This window comes from Scyliorhinus canicula, chromosome 8, assembly GCF_902713615.1.
Source record: "Scyliorhinus canicula chromosome 8, sScyCan1.1, whole genome shotgun sequence".
Lineage (NCBI taxonomy): Eukaryota > Metazoa > Chordata > Chondrichthyes > Carcharhiniformes > Scyliorhinidae > Scyliorhinus > Scyliorhinus canicula.
In genome coordinates, this window is record NC_052153.1 from 56,129,228 (window position 1) to 56,145,240 (window position 16,013).

The 16,013-nt window shown below is 47.4% G+C and overlaps 1 protein-coding gene across 3 annotated transcripts in view; it reads right to left on the bottom strand.

The window, feature by feature from the left end:
• Positions 1-13,847: 13,847 nt before the first annotated feature.
• The window catches only part of cdkn2a/b (cyclin-dependent kinase inhibitor 2A/B (p15, inhibits CDK4)), a 74,161-nt gene continuing 71,995 nt past the window's right edge, over positions 13,848-16,013 (bottom strand). For all 3 annotated transcript variants that reach the window (XM_038804636.1, XM_038804634.1, XM_038804637.1), the window contains one exon: positions 13,848-14,391. In XM_038804636.1, coding sequence (XP_038660564.1) covers positions 14,128-14,391 — 264 coding nt within the window. In that variant the 3' untranslated portion in view covers positions 13,848-14,127. The remainder of the gene's footprint in view (positions 14,392-16,013) is intronic.

Here is a 16,013-nt window from a genome sequence, read left to right on the forward strand (position 1 = left end):
CGAAGCTCTCGGTGCTTCCGGAGTCAAAGAGGCACGGTGTCCTGGACCCGTTGATTTTAACGGTCATCATCGAGTTGCGGAGGTGTTTCGGATGCGACTGGTCCAACGTGACTGCGCTGAGTTGCGGGTAGTCGGCGGCTCGATCAGCTGTGCTGGAGTAGCCCCGTGATGACTGTCTGCTGAGGTTGTAGTCTTCGAGGTGAGTTTCAGAGTTTGAAGAGGATGGATCCCAAGATGGCCGTCCCCGTGGATCGCAAGTGGCGGGCGGCGAGGAAGATGGCGCCCAAAATGGCGGCCCCCATGTGTCGCAGGTGTCGGGTGTGGGCGGAGTCGGAGTACAGGCCGCAGCATTTCGGGGCCTGCGGGCCTGTGAGTTTTGGAAACGAGTGCTCTGGGCTGCGGGAGAGTTTGGAGAGGGGGAATTCTTCGCCAGGCAGACCCGGGCATAGTGTCCTTTGCAACTGCAGCTGCTGCAGGTTGCGTTGCGGGCCGGGCAGTGCTGCTGTGGGTGCTGGGGCTGCCCACAGAAATGGCACACAGGGGTTGCGTAGTGGGTGGGTGGTCGCATGGTGCAGGCCTGGGGCAGTCGCTGGTCGGGGGCCCAGGATGGGGTCGCTTGGTCCGCGGGGAATGAGGTGAGGCTGCGGAACAAGACCTCCATGGTGGTTGCCAATTCTACAGTGTCCTCCAAGTTCTGGGCCCCTTTTTCAAGTAACCGCTGGCGCACATAGTCTGACCTGAGCCCTGCCACGTACACATCTCGGACAGCAAGCTCCATATGCTGTTCGGCTGATAGAGCTTGATAATTACAGTCCCGAGCTAAGGCTTTTAAGTCACGCGGGAATTCATCCAACGAGTCCACGGAGCGCTGGCGGCGGGTCGTAAAAATATGGCGCGCGTAGACCTCGTTGATGGGCCTCACATACATTCGATCAAGCATGGCCAGGGCCGCCATATACGAGGTAGTACTGTTAAGTTGAGTAGAGATACGGTGGCTCACCCTTGCGTGCAGAAGGCTGAGTTTCTGTTCCTCTGTAGTTTCTGATGTGCTTGATTCAGCCAGGTAGGCCTTGAAACATCTGAGCCAGTGTTGAAAGATTTCTTTCGCCTCTGCAGCCTGCGGGTCGAGTTCTAGTCGATCAGGTTTGAGGGCTGATTCCATAGTCGTTTTCTTCAAGTTCCCTAAGACTATTAAATTGATGAGACCATCAATCCAGAAGACACGTGATTGGAAGTGAACAGTGGTTTTAATAGTCTTACAACTGAGCCTGCCTGCGACGAGATGAACTGGCAGCAGGCTCACAACTGCAGATATTTATACTTCCGGTTAGTGGGAGGAGCCATGTGCAGAGCCATGGGCGGAGCCAAGGGTGGAGCCCAGTACAAACTCCACATCTCCCCCATGGGCAGAGCTGCGCAACTGCTCGTATACCGAGCTTACAAAGACACAACATATATAATATAACACAGTGTGAATTACTAGGATTATGATTCACCACACAGCATTAACGCATTAAATAAATATAATTTTAAAAGGGCGCCAGAGACCTGGATTGGCCCCTCTTGCAAAACTATTCATTACATTTAATCAAGACGAGGTTTACAAATGTTTCCTAACGGCAAAGGCAACATTAGATGTGACTGAAGCCGCCTTCACCACGAGGTCAGTCAGGCATTTTTTAAAAATCCAGCCTGTCAAACATCGTTCTGTCCTCAGAGACTCGCTGACTTCATTTCCTTAACAGACCGTTGCCCCGGTTTCTTTTCCCTTTGCACTTTTTTTTGCGTATTGAGGTCAACTGTTCTAACACTGTATATGCCATTCGAACTTGCTAACAGCGGAGAATGAAACTGTTTTCAGCAGTCGAGAATATTCGACTTGTGTATAGAACCCATTTTGTACTGGTTGCTGTCACTATTTCCTTCCCAGGAGAGATTTGGAAATGTATTTGCATCCCTGGTGTCAGTTGGTTCACTACAATTATTTTTAATCTTGCGTCTGAAAGGCAATTTTTTTTTTACTGTTTACTAATTACTCTTTCTTCCCTAACGAGCATTTTTTTAAAAACTTACATGAGGTGTGTGGACGTCACAACAATGTATGTCCATTTCGATTAGCCCTTGAACTGAGAGCATTTTAGAGTCAACCACATTGCTGTGTCACATGCCGACCAGACCAGATAAGGACGGCAGATTTCCTTCTCTGAAGAACATTGGCGAACAATGTTTTGTTTTACAACAATCAATGATAGTTTCATGGTCACCATTACTGAGACTAATTTTATAATCCCAGATTTATTCACTAAATTTAAACCCCTGTTGGGATTTGAACCCCAGCCCCCAGAGAATTAGCCTGGGTCTCTCATAGACTCATAGAATTTACAGTGCAGAAGGAGACCATTTGGTCCATCGAGTCTGCACCAGCCCTTGGAATGAGCACCCCATTTAAGCCCACACTTCCCGTAACCTAGTAACCCCCACCCAACATTTTTGGACACTCGGGGCAATTTAGCATGACCAATCCACCTAACCTGCACATCTTTGGACTGTGGGAGGAAACCGGGGCATCCGGAGGAAACCCACGCAGACACGGTGAGAACGTGCAGACTCCACACAGACAGTGACTCAAGCCGGGAATCGAACCTGGGACCCTGGAGCTGTGAAGCAACTGTGCTAACCACTGTGCTACCATGCTGCCGTTTCACAATCTCTTGTCAAAATGAACAGGCCAATCCTGATCAGCTTCAATTTGAAAGTAGGGTTCTAGCATTGATCTCTTTGTTGTTCCAACGCTTAGGTTTGTTTAAATCCGTTCAAAATCTTTTAGTAATTCCAGCGAGGATTAATGTTTGATGAAAATACTTTTTCAAATAATACTTTTTTTTTAGCTATTCTGAAACTTTCCTAAGCATTGGATGAACCTGCCATTAGCAATGCTCCCATAGGTTTTCAGATCATTAACCCTTGACAGCTTATCGCTTTATGCGTGTTTTGAAAATCTTTACAAATAAAAATCTTAGTTTTTCCACCAAATTAACGAGTCATTGCCATATCAATAAGATTTTGAGTCGTTGAGCGAGATTATCCGATCGCAACACTGACCCATTTTGTTTTAATTGATTGCAAATCCAAGATGGCGCTGGAGCGAGGCGCCATCTTGCAAGCTGTGCCCAGCATACCCTCTAACTCTATCTTTTACTCTCGTTAACATTACATTCTGCAGTCTCTCCTTCCTTCTCTATGCACGGCATGCGCTGTCTGTACAGCATGCAAGAAACAATACTTTTCACTGTATACTAATACATGTGACAATAATAAATCAAATCGAATCAAAATATCAGTGCTACAATTGAAAAGCTGGGCTATTGACTGTTGGAACTTCCTCACATCTATGCCAAAGAAAATCACATTTCCTGGAAGATAATTTAGTTCAATCCAAATGCAATGCGTTCACATGTGCTTTTTACATTATGTCAGAATGCCCATCATTCCTGTCAGTGAAGAATTCAGACAGTGCATTAAAATTGAAAATATATGAAATAGGTTTAGAGAACACACATTTAAGGTGGCCCTCCAACTCATATGTAATGTTCCGCAATATTTCAAAGCCGTACAGAAATACTCCAATTTTCTTCAAATTCAACCCTGCAGTCTTTCAATATATTGGCTAGCATTTGTCTTAGAAGATAACATCCATTTAAAACTGAAAATTCTGTAAATATTCTATTGTCTTCAACAATGCTTCTGGGATACCAGATCATAGGTCATAGAATTTACAGTGCAGAAGGAGGCCATTTGGCCCATCGTGTCTGCACCGGCCTTTGGAAAGAGCACCCTACCCAAGCCACTCTATTCCCACACCTTCACCCTATCCCCGTAATCCCATCTAAACTTTTTTGGACACTAAGGGCGATTTAGCATAGCCAATCCACCTAACCTGCCCATCTTTGGACTGTGGGATGAAACCAGAGCATCCGGAGGAAACGCACGCAAACACAGCGAGAGTATGCAGACTCTGCAGCGACAGTGACCCAAGCTGGAATTGAACCTGGGGCCCTGGAGCTGTGAAGCAACTGTGCTAACCACTGTGCTACCGTACAAACAATGTAGTAAGACTAACAATATTCACAGAGATATTATTCACTTGTTTGTTTTGGAAAAAATTTTTATTGGCTTTTCTCACATTTATAAACAGTTGTTGTGCATATTCATTACATTTTTCTTCACCGCGCTAATTTACATTATTTTGCAGAGAGGTTTATTTTGTCCTTCATTTAACTAGCTTTATGTACATTTTGTTGCCCTCTAGATTGGTCTATGTTACCCTCCCCCGCTTTCTCCCCCCTCTGCCCCCATTGGCATCAGCACACTTCCTCTTCTCTTGTGGTTTCCCCATTTTCTCTCTCTCTCTCTCTCTCTCTCCCCCCCCCCCCCCCCCCCCCCGCCCCCCCCCCCCCCCCCACCCAGGTTGCGCAGTCCTTCGGTTCTTCATCTTTTTTTTTCCATGGCTTACTCCTTGTTGCTGGCCTCCAACAGGTTTTGGAACAGGCCGACGAACTGTCCCCAAGTATCCAGGAAGCCTTCCTCTGACCCTCAGATGGCGTACTTAATCTTCTCCAGGTGGAGAAATTCCGAGAGGTCAGCAAGCCAGTCTGCAGCTTTAGGTGGTGCTGCTGATGGCCAGCCGAGCAGGATTCTCCGGGGTGCGATTAGGGAAGCGAAAGCAAGGGCGTTGGCCCCCTTCCCCATGTGTAGCTCTGGCTGCTTCGATACCCCAAAGATTGCCACTATTGGGCATGGCTTCACCCTCACCCCCACAACCTTGGACATTGCCTCGGAGAAGGCTGTCCCCACCCCAGCAAGCTTGGGGCAAACTCAAAACATGTGGGTGTGGTTGGCAGGGCCCCTCTGGCACCGTTCACATTTGTCCTCCACCTCGGGGAAGAACCTGCTCATTCGGGTTCTAGTCAGGTGTGCTTTGTGCACCACTTTGAGCTGCATTAGGCTTAGCCTTGTGCAGGAGGAGGTGGAGCTCACCCTGCTCAGGGCTTTGCTCCAGAGTCCCCATCCTACCTCTCTCCCCAGTTCATCCTCCCATTTTTGTCTGGTACCATCCAGTGGTGTTTGGGCTCTGTCCAGTAGCTGTCCGTATATTTTCCCACATAGCTCCCCCTTCTCACTGCTTGTGCCTATCAGGTCCTCTAGTAGTGTGTTTTCTGGGGCCCTGGGGTACCCTACTGTCTCTTTGCGGAGTAAGTGTTTTATTTGGAGGTGTCTCAATTCCTGTCCTTTTGCTCATTTCCACTTCTTCGTCAGTTCGTCCAGTGTCGCCAGTCTGCACCCTATGTAGAAGTCCCCGACCGTAAGTGTGCCCCCATCCTGCCTCCATCTTTTGAAGGTGATATCTAGCATGGCAGGGGCTGATTTAGCACAGGGCTAAATCGCTGGCTTTGAGAGCCGACCAAGGCAGGCCAGCAGCACGGTTCAATTCCCGTACCAGCCTCCCTGAACAGGCGCCGGAATGTGGCGACTAGGGGCTTTTCACAGTAACTTCATTTGAAGCCTACTTGTGACAATAAGCGATTTTCATTTCATTTTATCTGTGATTGCCGCAGATGGCGGCAATGAGGGACATTTTGATTATCGCAAAGTATTGTCTCAGCTGGGTCCACGTTCCCAGCGTGGCCACCACCACTGGGTTTGTTGTGTATCATGCTGAGGAAGATGGGAGTGCTGCTGTGGCCAAGGCCCGGAGGGTCGTTCCTTTACTGCAGTATTTTTCCAAAAAATTTTCCAGGGAGCCATTTTTGCCAACCAGCCAATCTTCGGTACCCAACCCGGCCGACCTTCGTGACCCACGCCGGCCGACCTGCGCGACCCACCATTTTCTCCTACATTGTTTGTTGCTGACAAAAATGGAGGAGATGGTTTTGGGTCCCTTTGGCCCCAATGGTCCCTTTGGCCCCCCCCCGAACTTGAAAGAAAAAGGCTGCGACCATGTAAAAGAAATGCAGCCGCACTGCACATTCGTGCCCGATTATCAATGCGCAGAGTGGCCAAATTTTAAAAATCTCTTCCTGGCCATTTTGAAGACCGCTTGCAGCCGGCATTATTAAAAGTCGGCTGCTGTGGCTGTTCCACACGGATTTGCGCAATTGGGAGCGCCGTGACAGACGGCTCCGTGACCATCCCAATACCCGCCCGTGACCCACCCGCGGGTCTCGCCCATGAGTTTGACAATGCCTGCTTTACAGGATGCCTCCTCCATTTGCACCCAATCTGTATTGGGTTCATGTACCCATCCCCTTACTTTTTCTGCTGTTGCTGCCCAGTGGTAGTATTGTCAGTTCGGTAGAGCCAGGCCGACTCTGACTTTTCCTCTTTGCAGTGTCGATTTGGGAATTCTTGAGTTCTTACCCCCCACACAAATTCCATGATTAGACTATCAATGTTTTGGAAAAAGGCCTTGGGGATGAAGATCGGGATGGATCTAAACAGGAAGAGGAACCTTGGCAGGACGTTCATCTTGATCATCTGCACTCTTCCCGCCAGGGAGAGTGGGAGTGAGCCCCACCATTGGAGGTCTTTTCTTACTTCCTCCACCAGGCTGGTCAGGTTCCACTTGTGGATCTGTGTCCAGTATCTGGCTATTTGGATCCCCAGGTAACGGAATCTGTTCTGGGCCATTTTGAATGGGAGCCCCTTCAGCTCTGCCCCTCCCCATTTGGGTTCACTGGGAATGTCTCATTTTTGTCCAGGTTAAGTTTGTAGCCCGAGAAGGTTCCAAACTCTTTCAGTATTTACAGTATTGCCTTCAGTCCCTCCTGTGGCTTTGAGACATAGAGGAGCAGGTCATCTGCACAGAGTGAGACTCTGCTCTCTGTCTCCTCTCCGGATTCCCTTCCAGCGTTTTGAGTTCCGCAGGGCTATCGCCAGGGGTTCGATCGCTAGCGCGAACAAGAGTGGGGACAAGGAGCAGCCCTGTCTTGTTCCTCTCTGTAGCTGGAAGTATTCAGAGCAGGTGGTGTTAGTTTGGACACTCGCTTTGGGAGCATTGTACAGGAGCCTCACCCAGACGGTGAATCCCGCTCCTAGCCCAAACTGTCCCAGTACCTCGAGGAGGTATTTCCATTTGACTCTGTCAAAGGCCTTTTCTGCATCCAGAGAGATGGTCACCTCTGCTGTTCTCTCTCCGGAGGGGGTCATTATTACGTTCAGCAGCCGCCTGATGTCCGCTGTGAGCTGCCTACCCTTGATAAAGCCCGTTTGGTCCTCTGCGACCACCTCTGGTACGTAGCCTTTTGGCCAGGACCTTTGCGAGTATTTTTGCATCCACGTTCAGCAGTGAAATGGGTCTGTATGATTCACATTCTGTCAGGTCTTTATCTTTTTTGGGTATCAGTGAAATTGTGGCCTGCGCAAGCATGGAGGGCAGGGTGCCCCTTGCCAGTGAGTCTGCAAACATGTCCATTAGGTGTGGGGCCAGGACTGGTGCGAAGTTTTTGTAGAAATCCACCGGGAACACGTCGGGTCCCGGGGCCTTCCCCGTCTGCATGGAGCTGATGCTCTCCATGATTTCTTCCAGGACTATTGGTGCTTCCAGCTTATCCCTTCTGTCTCCTGCCACAACTGGTAGCTCCAGTCTGTCTAGGAACTGTTTCATTCCCGCGTCTCTGGGGAGCTCGGAGGTGTACAGTCCCCGGTAGAAGGCCCCAAATGCCCGATTGACCTCCTTTGACTCTGTTACCAGTCTGCCTCTGCTATCCTTAACCTGCGCTATTTCCCTCGTGGCTGCCTGCTTTCACAACTGGTGAGCCAATAGACGGCCGGCCTTGACTCCGTGTTCGTAGAAGGTCCCCCATGTCTGGCGGGGTTGGTACACTGCTTTCCTAGTGGTTAGCAAGTTAACGTCCATTTGCAGATTTTTCCTCTCCGCCAGCAGCTCTACGGGTCGGAGCTCGGTGTATTTTCTGTCGACTTCCAGGATGGAGTCCATCAGTTGTTGCCTGGCCACCCTCTCTTCCCTATCTCTGCTTGCCTTGTAGGCTATGATCTCTCCTCTAATCACGGCCTTCAGTGCCTCCCAACGTGGAGCATGTGATCTCCCTGTTTTGGTTGTTACTAATGTAGTCGCCTATGGTCCGCGATGTTTTTTGGCAGAAAGCCTTGTTGGCCGGTAGGTCCGTGTCCAGCCTTCATGTGGGGCGCTGGTCCCGGCCTGTCTCCAACCTACATCCATATAGTGTGGAGCATGGTCAGAGATAATGATCACGGAGTACTCTCTTCCCGTGATCCCTGGAAGCACCAATTTCCCCACTGCAAAGAAGTCGATACGGGTGTATACATTGTGTACTTGTGAAAAGTATGAGAATTCCTTCTCACCCGGGTGCAGGAACGTCCATGGGTCCACCACCCCCATCTGCTCCATAAATGCTCCTAGTTCCCTAGTCATGCCAGTCTTTTTCCCTGCTCTGGGGTTTAATCCGTTGGTCAGTGGGTCCTGCATGCAGTTGAAATCACCACCCCCCATAATCAGTCGGTGTGTGTCCAGTTCGGGGACTTCTGCCATGGTCTTCTTTATGAGTTCTGTGTCGTCCCAGTTAGGAGCGTACACATTTACCAGTATGACTGGTGCCCCTTCCAGGCCACCGCTGACCATGACGTACCGCCCCCCCCCTGGGTCCGTAACTGTCTTGGTTTCCGTAAACGTCATCCACTTACTAATTAATATTACTACCCCCCCCCACCCCTCCCCCCACCCCCACCCCAGGCCCTTGTCCCATAGCATGAATGGTAAGTCTGTCCCACCTAGCCCTTCCTTACCAGCAGTCAGTCCTTCTCCCTCAGGTGCGTCTCTTGTAGGAACATTATATCTGCTTTTAGGCTTCTTAGGTTGGCGAAGACTCTGGATCTTTTAACTGGGCCGTTGAGTCCCCTTACGTTCCAGGTAACAATCCTGGTGGGGGGTTTTTGACCCCTCGGTCCTGCGGGATCACCCATACTTACCTGGTGGACGCGCCCCTGCACTCCGGGTTTCCCTTTGTTAGGGAGCTGTCCAAAATGGCCGCGGTCGCCGCTCTCACCATTTGGTCAGGCCCCAGCACTCCAGGGTTTCCCTTTGTCTGGGACACCCAACATGGCCGCCAGTTATGTGTATGCCACGTGGCTGCATCCCTGCACACCGGGATTCCTCTTCGCCCTGAAGCCCTCGCAAGTGGCTGTTTGCGGCCATCTTGATTCCTCGCCCTGCTCCATGCCTGCCAAGGCTTGTGTTTGTGTTGCTTATCTAGCTCACCCTTCTCTTTGCTTCTCTTTTGTTCTGCGCTCTCCCCCCACCCCATAGTCCCTGTCACTCTGCCCCCCCCCCCGTGTTCTTCCCCCTCTTCTGCCCCCTCCTCTTTGTGCCAGGCGCTCCCTCTCCCTTGGGCGCGCCACGTCCTCCTTTCCTCCTGCCCTCCCGTGTTGGCCCTCCTCGCTAGCATGGTGGCCCCCCTCCCAGTACTTGCCCTGCTGTGGCCTTGTTTTACCTTCCTCTTGCTAGCCCTTGTCTCGCCCTCCTGCCCACTTTTCTCACCCTCATTCCCTTGCTCCCCCCCCCCCTCCCAATTGCATTGAGAGAAGAAATGAGCCCGGAAACGAGTCAGCACAGTCCCACACAATATACCAAACACGAGTGTACAGGTCATGATCTTATTGGCTCTGTTTGCGGTCTGTACTCCGCTCTTTGTTACGATTCTTCCTTTCTTTTTCATCCTCGTCGCTTCCACAATGGCCGTTGCGACTATTTTCCTGTAGTTTGTTCAGTCTAACAAACTCCTCAGTTCCGCCGCGGTGTTAAAATTCAGCTCCTTCCCCTCAAATGTTACCCAGAGTTTGGCCGGGAATAACGTCCCAAATTTCACATTACTTTTGTAGAGTGCTGATTTGGCCCGGTTGAACTCAGCCCTTAGAACATAGAACAGTACAGCACAGAACAGGCCCTTCGGCCCTCGATGTTGTGCCGAGCAATGATCACCCTACTCAAACCCACGTATCCACCCTATACCCGTAACCCAACAACCCCTCCCCTTAACCTTACTTTTTAGGACACTACGGGCAATTTAGCATGGCCAATCCACCTAACCCGCACATCTTTGGACTGTGGGAGGAAACCGGAGCACCCGGAGGAAACCCACGCACACACAGGCAGGACGTGCAGACTCCGCACAGACAGTGACCCAGCCGGGAATCGAACCTGGGACCCTGGAGCTGTGAAGCATTTATGCTAACCACCATGCTACCGTGCTGCCCCTTTTACATAGAACCTTTACATAGCCCTTCTTTTACATAGAACATACAATGCAGAAGGAGGCCGTTCAGCCCATCGAGTCTGCACCAACCCACTTAAGCCCTCACTTCCACCCTACACCCATAATCCAATAAACCCTCTTAACCTTTTTGGCCACTACGGGCAATTTATCATGGCCAATCCACCTAACAAGCAGGTCTTTGGACTGTGGGAAGAAACCGGAGCACCCGGAACAAACCCACGCCCACACGGGGAGAACGTGCAGACTCCGTTCAGACAGTGACCCAGCAGGGAATCGAACTTAGAACCCTGGCCCTGTGAAGCCACAATGCTAGCCACTTGTGCTACCGTGCTTCCCACTTTTGGCCAGGTCCACCCCAATGTCCTGGTACACCCTCATGAACTTCCCTGCCCACATGTTCGATCTCGTCTGCCAGGCCCACTTTAGGATTTTTTTCTCGGTCTTGGAACCGGTGCAGCTTCGCGATAATCGTTCTGGGCTGCTCCCCGGCTTTGGCCCTGGGTCGAAATGACCTCTGTGCCCTGTCTGTTTCTGGGGAGTTTGGAAATTTCTCCCTTCCTATTAGGTTGCCCAGCATTTGGGAGATGTAGCCTGCTGGGTCTCTGCCCTCCATCCCCTCTAGCAGACCCACTATTTTAACATTCTGCCATCTGGATCTGTTTTCCTGATCCTCCACTTTTCCTCTTAGGGCCCCCGGGACATTACCAGCCTTTTCACCTCGGTTTCCAGAGTTACAATCCTGTCGCTCTGGCCCGTGGCGGCCCTCACCTGCTCCAGAATAGTTTTCTCTTGCGCCTCCACCTTCCTTCCCAGGCCATCAATGGTTCGCTGCATTGTCCCCACCAGCATCCCCTTCATCATTGTGTGGAGCTCCGACCTGAGTGCCTCCTACATGGCGTTTATCTTTGTTTTTATCTCATCCTTTATGGCGTTTATCTCCGTTTTCAGCACACTTCTCCATTCCTGTGGGGGGGTTGCCGCATCCAGTACCTGCTCCGCTGCTCCGCTCGCCAGCTTTTCCGCTTCCTGGGGTTCCCCTGAACCTCCGCCTCGCCTCGTGGGGCTGACTGCCTGCGCGGCCGCAGCTCCTGCCTTTTTCCTTCGCCTTCGCCGCTGCTCCTTCTTGCATCTCGCTGTCCCCTCGATTTATTATTTGCAGGCATATTTCTGTTATGTGCTTTTCTCTTTTTGCTGGGTTTTGGTGCGAAAAAGAAATTATTTTTTTCAAAGAAAAAACTCCAAAGGGTTTTTCTTTTTAAATTCCCCTTTTAAAAAAAAGATTTTTTTCAGTTTTTAAATCTTTTCAGGAGAGGGAAAAAAATTAAATTAAAAAAATTGTCTTATCCTCTTCGTGCTCTCTGAGTCCTCCGACTTGCAGGCTGCTTCTTGGTCGCGATCCCCACTCCTCCTCCACGTGCAGCCCACCGGGAAACACCCCGAAAAAGGCGCGATTTCGTGGACTTGCGGGAGCCCCTTTGCTGCGGCCGCCGATATCATTCACTTGTGAACTGTTGATAAGAAATCCGGAAGGGTTGTTCAGTTAAATAGAACAGGGAATGGGAAACTTTCATTTTCAAAACAAAAGATATGAGGAACATGCACGTTGAATGTGGTATTAGACGGTGCGAAACATGGGGAGGTTTTATCTACATAAAAGTGTTTGTGAAAGAAAAGTTTGATTGTGAGTGTGTTGTAAAAATAGTTCAAAACGGAGGTCTAACAAGGCAAAACTTACGAAGTGAATATAAACTCTTAGTGTTAGTTAAAGTCACAAGGCATAAATAAATGGAGAATATGACAGCTCCGTCATTCTCGGCAATACAGAAACCCTTTCATAACTCGCCCAGCATAGTGAGATTCATTAGTAATTACAGAACCCGACTTTTCTCTAAATGACACGAACTAGATTTTCTCTTCATAAATATACTTCTAGTGCTTTCTGCTTTTATTTCGATTCCAATATTTGCAGTTTTCCTTTGTTTATATTAGCGACAGGCATTAAGATATATTAAGGGTGGAAATATACAGTTTATGACAGAATATATGCAGAATCGGGCACATTATTATAAACCAGTGGCATTTACAAATAAGTATTGCTATTACATAAAATTAATTAATAATAGTCTAAATTATATACTTTTCGTCGATAAGACATATTTCTAATGCAGCGCCCTAATGGGTACAACAGAATTTTATTCAATGTTTTTTTTGGCGGGGGGGGGGGGGGGGGGGCACATTGGCATCGCTATTCATTCTGCAGGACAATCATTGAGATTAGGGCCTGGATTTGTGACATTTAGACTTCATGAATTATATTTAATGTCTAGCGTGTTACTATAGAAGAAAACGGACCCCTTAGGAAATGATTCACCCGATACTTTCCACACATTAAAAACCGCCTTCAGATACTTAACGAAACAGCCTGGATCTCAAAGCTAAAAGATAATTCTTTACTCGGGCTTTCTTAAGGAAATGTAAAATAATACAATAAAGTGATAAGGCTCAACGACAGCTTCTAAGATCAATGATGATAGCCTTCAGAAACATATACCCCGAGTGACCGAATCAAACAGAAAGAACACGTTCCTCATGATGAGAGAACTCGCATTAAAATCAGTGTATAAGGGGGAGGCAATGGCGTAGTGGTATTGTGTCTGGACGAGTCATCCAGATGCTCTGGGACCGTTTAGATTGTTTTGCCTTTTTGCGAATCCAGTATATTTTTCTGTGTCAAGGCGACAAGACGAAATGGATCTCGCAATTGAAAATGGATCAGACGGCAGCTTGCAGGACGGAGATTTGTCCACGGTGCGTTGAATATATATTTAAAACAAGCACTTCCATGTAGTGTCTGGAAACGCCGTGTATGGACGGGGAAGGTCAGCAGTGAGTTGAGGCGATGGACAGACATGCAGCGAATAAACCCGGCTGGGTAGCCCGCTGTTTGGCCCAGGGTCAGAGTCAGCGGACACATCAGGTCGAATGAGTTAGGAGGCAAATCTACTGAAGGAAGTTAAGCCGCACTACTGGGAGGACATCGGAAGATGGGCGATACTGTTGGGGTACCCCCCCCCCCCCCCCCCCCCACCCACCCAATGAAACAGTAACATTCTGCTCCGGATCCTTCTACATAAACTGCATGGTTTACAGAATTAATTTACTTAAACTCTTCCAATTCTGTCTTCAATTATTTCTAAAGATGCCGTTAAGTGTGACATAAATCAAACAACGATCTGAGTTTTAACTGAGCCCCCAAAAGACAATGTAGATAAATTACAGAAATGAATTATTTTTTAAATGGAAATTAATAGAAACATAGACAGCCGAATAGTCCGCCTGTTCTACACTGGTTACTGCAGTCATTAACACCAGGTGAAAATCGAACAGATGTATTTGGAATCACTAGATTTTGGATTAAACGACAGGTTAAACAACATCAAAGCGTGCTTTAAAAGTAAAAAAAGATACAATTGGCTCGGTATTAGCAAATGCGCAGAAAGTGACCTGAGATTGGTTGAGTCATGTAGAGAATTTTTCTTTTTTTTTAGAAATCATGAACTGTAAGCACGTAATTGCTGTAAATGTAGTGATTTTTCTATAAATTAAGTGTCGAAAGATTTTAGGCTAAATATTTCATTTGAGCCTTTACATATTAATTCCTACAATATCGTTGTTGTATTTACAGTATTTTTATTTTAAATTTGTACATTTAACAGCAATATCAAAGTTTTTTTTTAATGTCCCTGCCGTCCGCTATATCTTTTAGTACCAAAAGGGAAAAGGGAGGCGGGGTGTCTCTCTGGAAAAAGACAGCCACTCAATCGCTTTGTGTTAAATTACTTAAATATGTCACCACATCCCCGTGGTTATTTTGCATTGCCAGATCGATGGGTAGACGGTTGTTTCTGTCCCGGAGATTGGTGTCAGCATTCCCAATTTCTACCAGAATTTGCAGCGTGTCCAAGAAACCCTCTCTGGCTACATCGTGGATGATTGCGATTTGTTGATTATCCTGCCGGTTGGGATCTGCGCCGTGTCTCAGGAGGAGCTGACAGAGTGAGGGACAGCCCATTTTCATCACCTGAAACAGGAGGGAGATGGAGAGAGAGAATGAAAGACATGTGCCTCAAAATTGCTGCTAAATAATTAAGACCCAGTGTTTAGCAGCACACGGAGCTGAATTTACCACACCTAAATTTGTATTCGATTTTTTCCTTTCCAGTTAATAGCCATAGAATCACTCCAGCACAGAAGGAAGACATTCGGCCCGTCCAGTCTGCACCGACCTTCCAAAGGAGCACCCTACCCAGGCCCCATCCTTATCCTCGTCAGCCCACCTAAACTTGTGGACACTAAGGGACAATTTAGCGTGGCCAATCCACCTAGTCTGCACATTTTTGGACCATCCCGATGGCCCTTGTTCACAACTTTTTAATATTCGTCTATTATATCAATGGGCTAGGTGGATAAATGCTGGTGTGTGGATAAATCTGTCAGCAAATGCGTTGTTTTCTTAATTCTATTTCCTTCCTTGATTTAAATGTTCGGATAATTGAATTCTCAGCTCCCCATCTTTGTTACTTCTGGGATTTAATGTAGTTCTAAAATGATTCAATTCCTTAAGAAGAATTAACGGTATATGTAAAAAAAAAGGCAACAATTACAGCAAAGTCTAGCCTCAGATAGTTATCATGGCACTGGAGGAACAGAACAGAGGTTAAAACATTCCGTTTTTAACATACTGCCTAATCCCAGTTGAAATTGCATTTCCCAGGTGCCTGGATTATTGTCACGTGTACGGAGGTACAGTGAAAAGTATTTTTCTGCAAGCAGCTCAGCAGATCATTCAGTACATGGAAGAAAAGGGAATTAAACAAAATTCAAGAAAATACATGAGAATACATAATAGGGCAACACAAGATAACGAGTATAAATTAAGTTAAAAGTGGATCTGTTGTGGAGAGCTTGCTGAGAGTCACCTCGCTCCGGCGCCATCTTGGATTGTCTGTCAAATTGAATGGGAGAAATCGACAACAAAATTTAAAGTTACTTCAAAACAAAAATCATCCTGGTAGAGGTTTGGACAACACATTTCAAATATAAATATTATAAAATATAATTAGATGAAGCTTTTAAATCTGTAAATTCCAAATAAAAAATACTACAAACGTACAAAGATATTTTAGACATGGATATATAAAAAACAAATAAAATATTTACAATGACGCTTTTCGGCATTTATTTACAGTTAATTTGCATACGATAAGGATTAAAATAAATGATAGCTTATGGTTTTTAAAATGCAGAAAAATCTTCTGCAGCACATAGTTAAGCTTTTGTTACTTTTTCTAGTCTCTCTTTCTGGCTGCACATCCAATTTTCCCCACAAAGCTCCTTGGGCTCGGTCTTTACTTTTAAGGCCCGATTTATAGCGATTCATTTGGGTTGACGCCGTTTCCCAGTTAAATTTAAAAATAACAAATCTCAATTCGTTCAATGTCCAGAGTCCACCATTAAAATAATTTATTGTGAATTATGCGACATCAGATTCAATCAGTACGGATTAATATCCTTGATCAGGAGTGGAAGATTAATTTCTCCTATTTGGACTGCCTTGGAGTCATTAATTTATCTACAGCTTATTGAGCGAGCCTTGTTCCTTGTTTTGCTTCATATTGGTAGAATTTTCAGTATTGGATACAT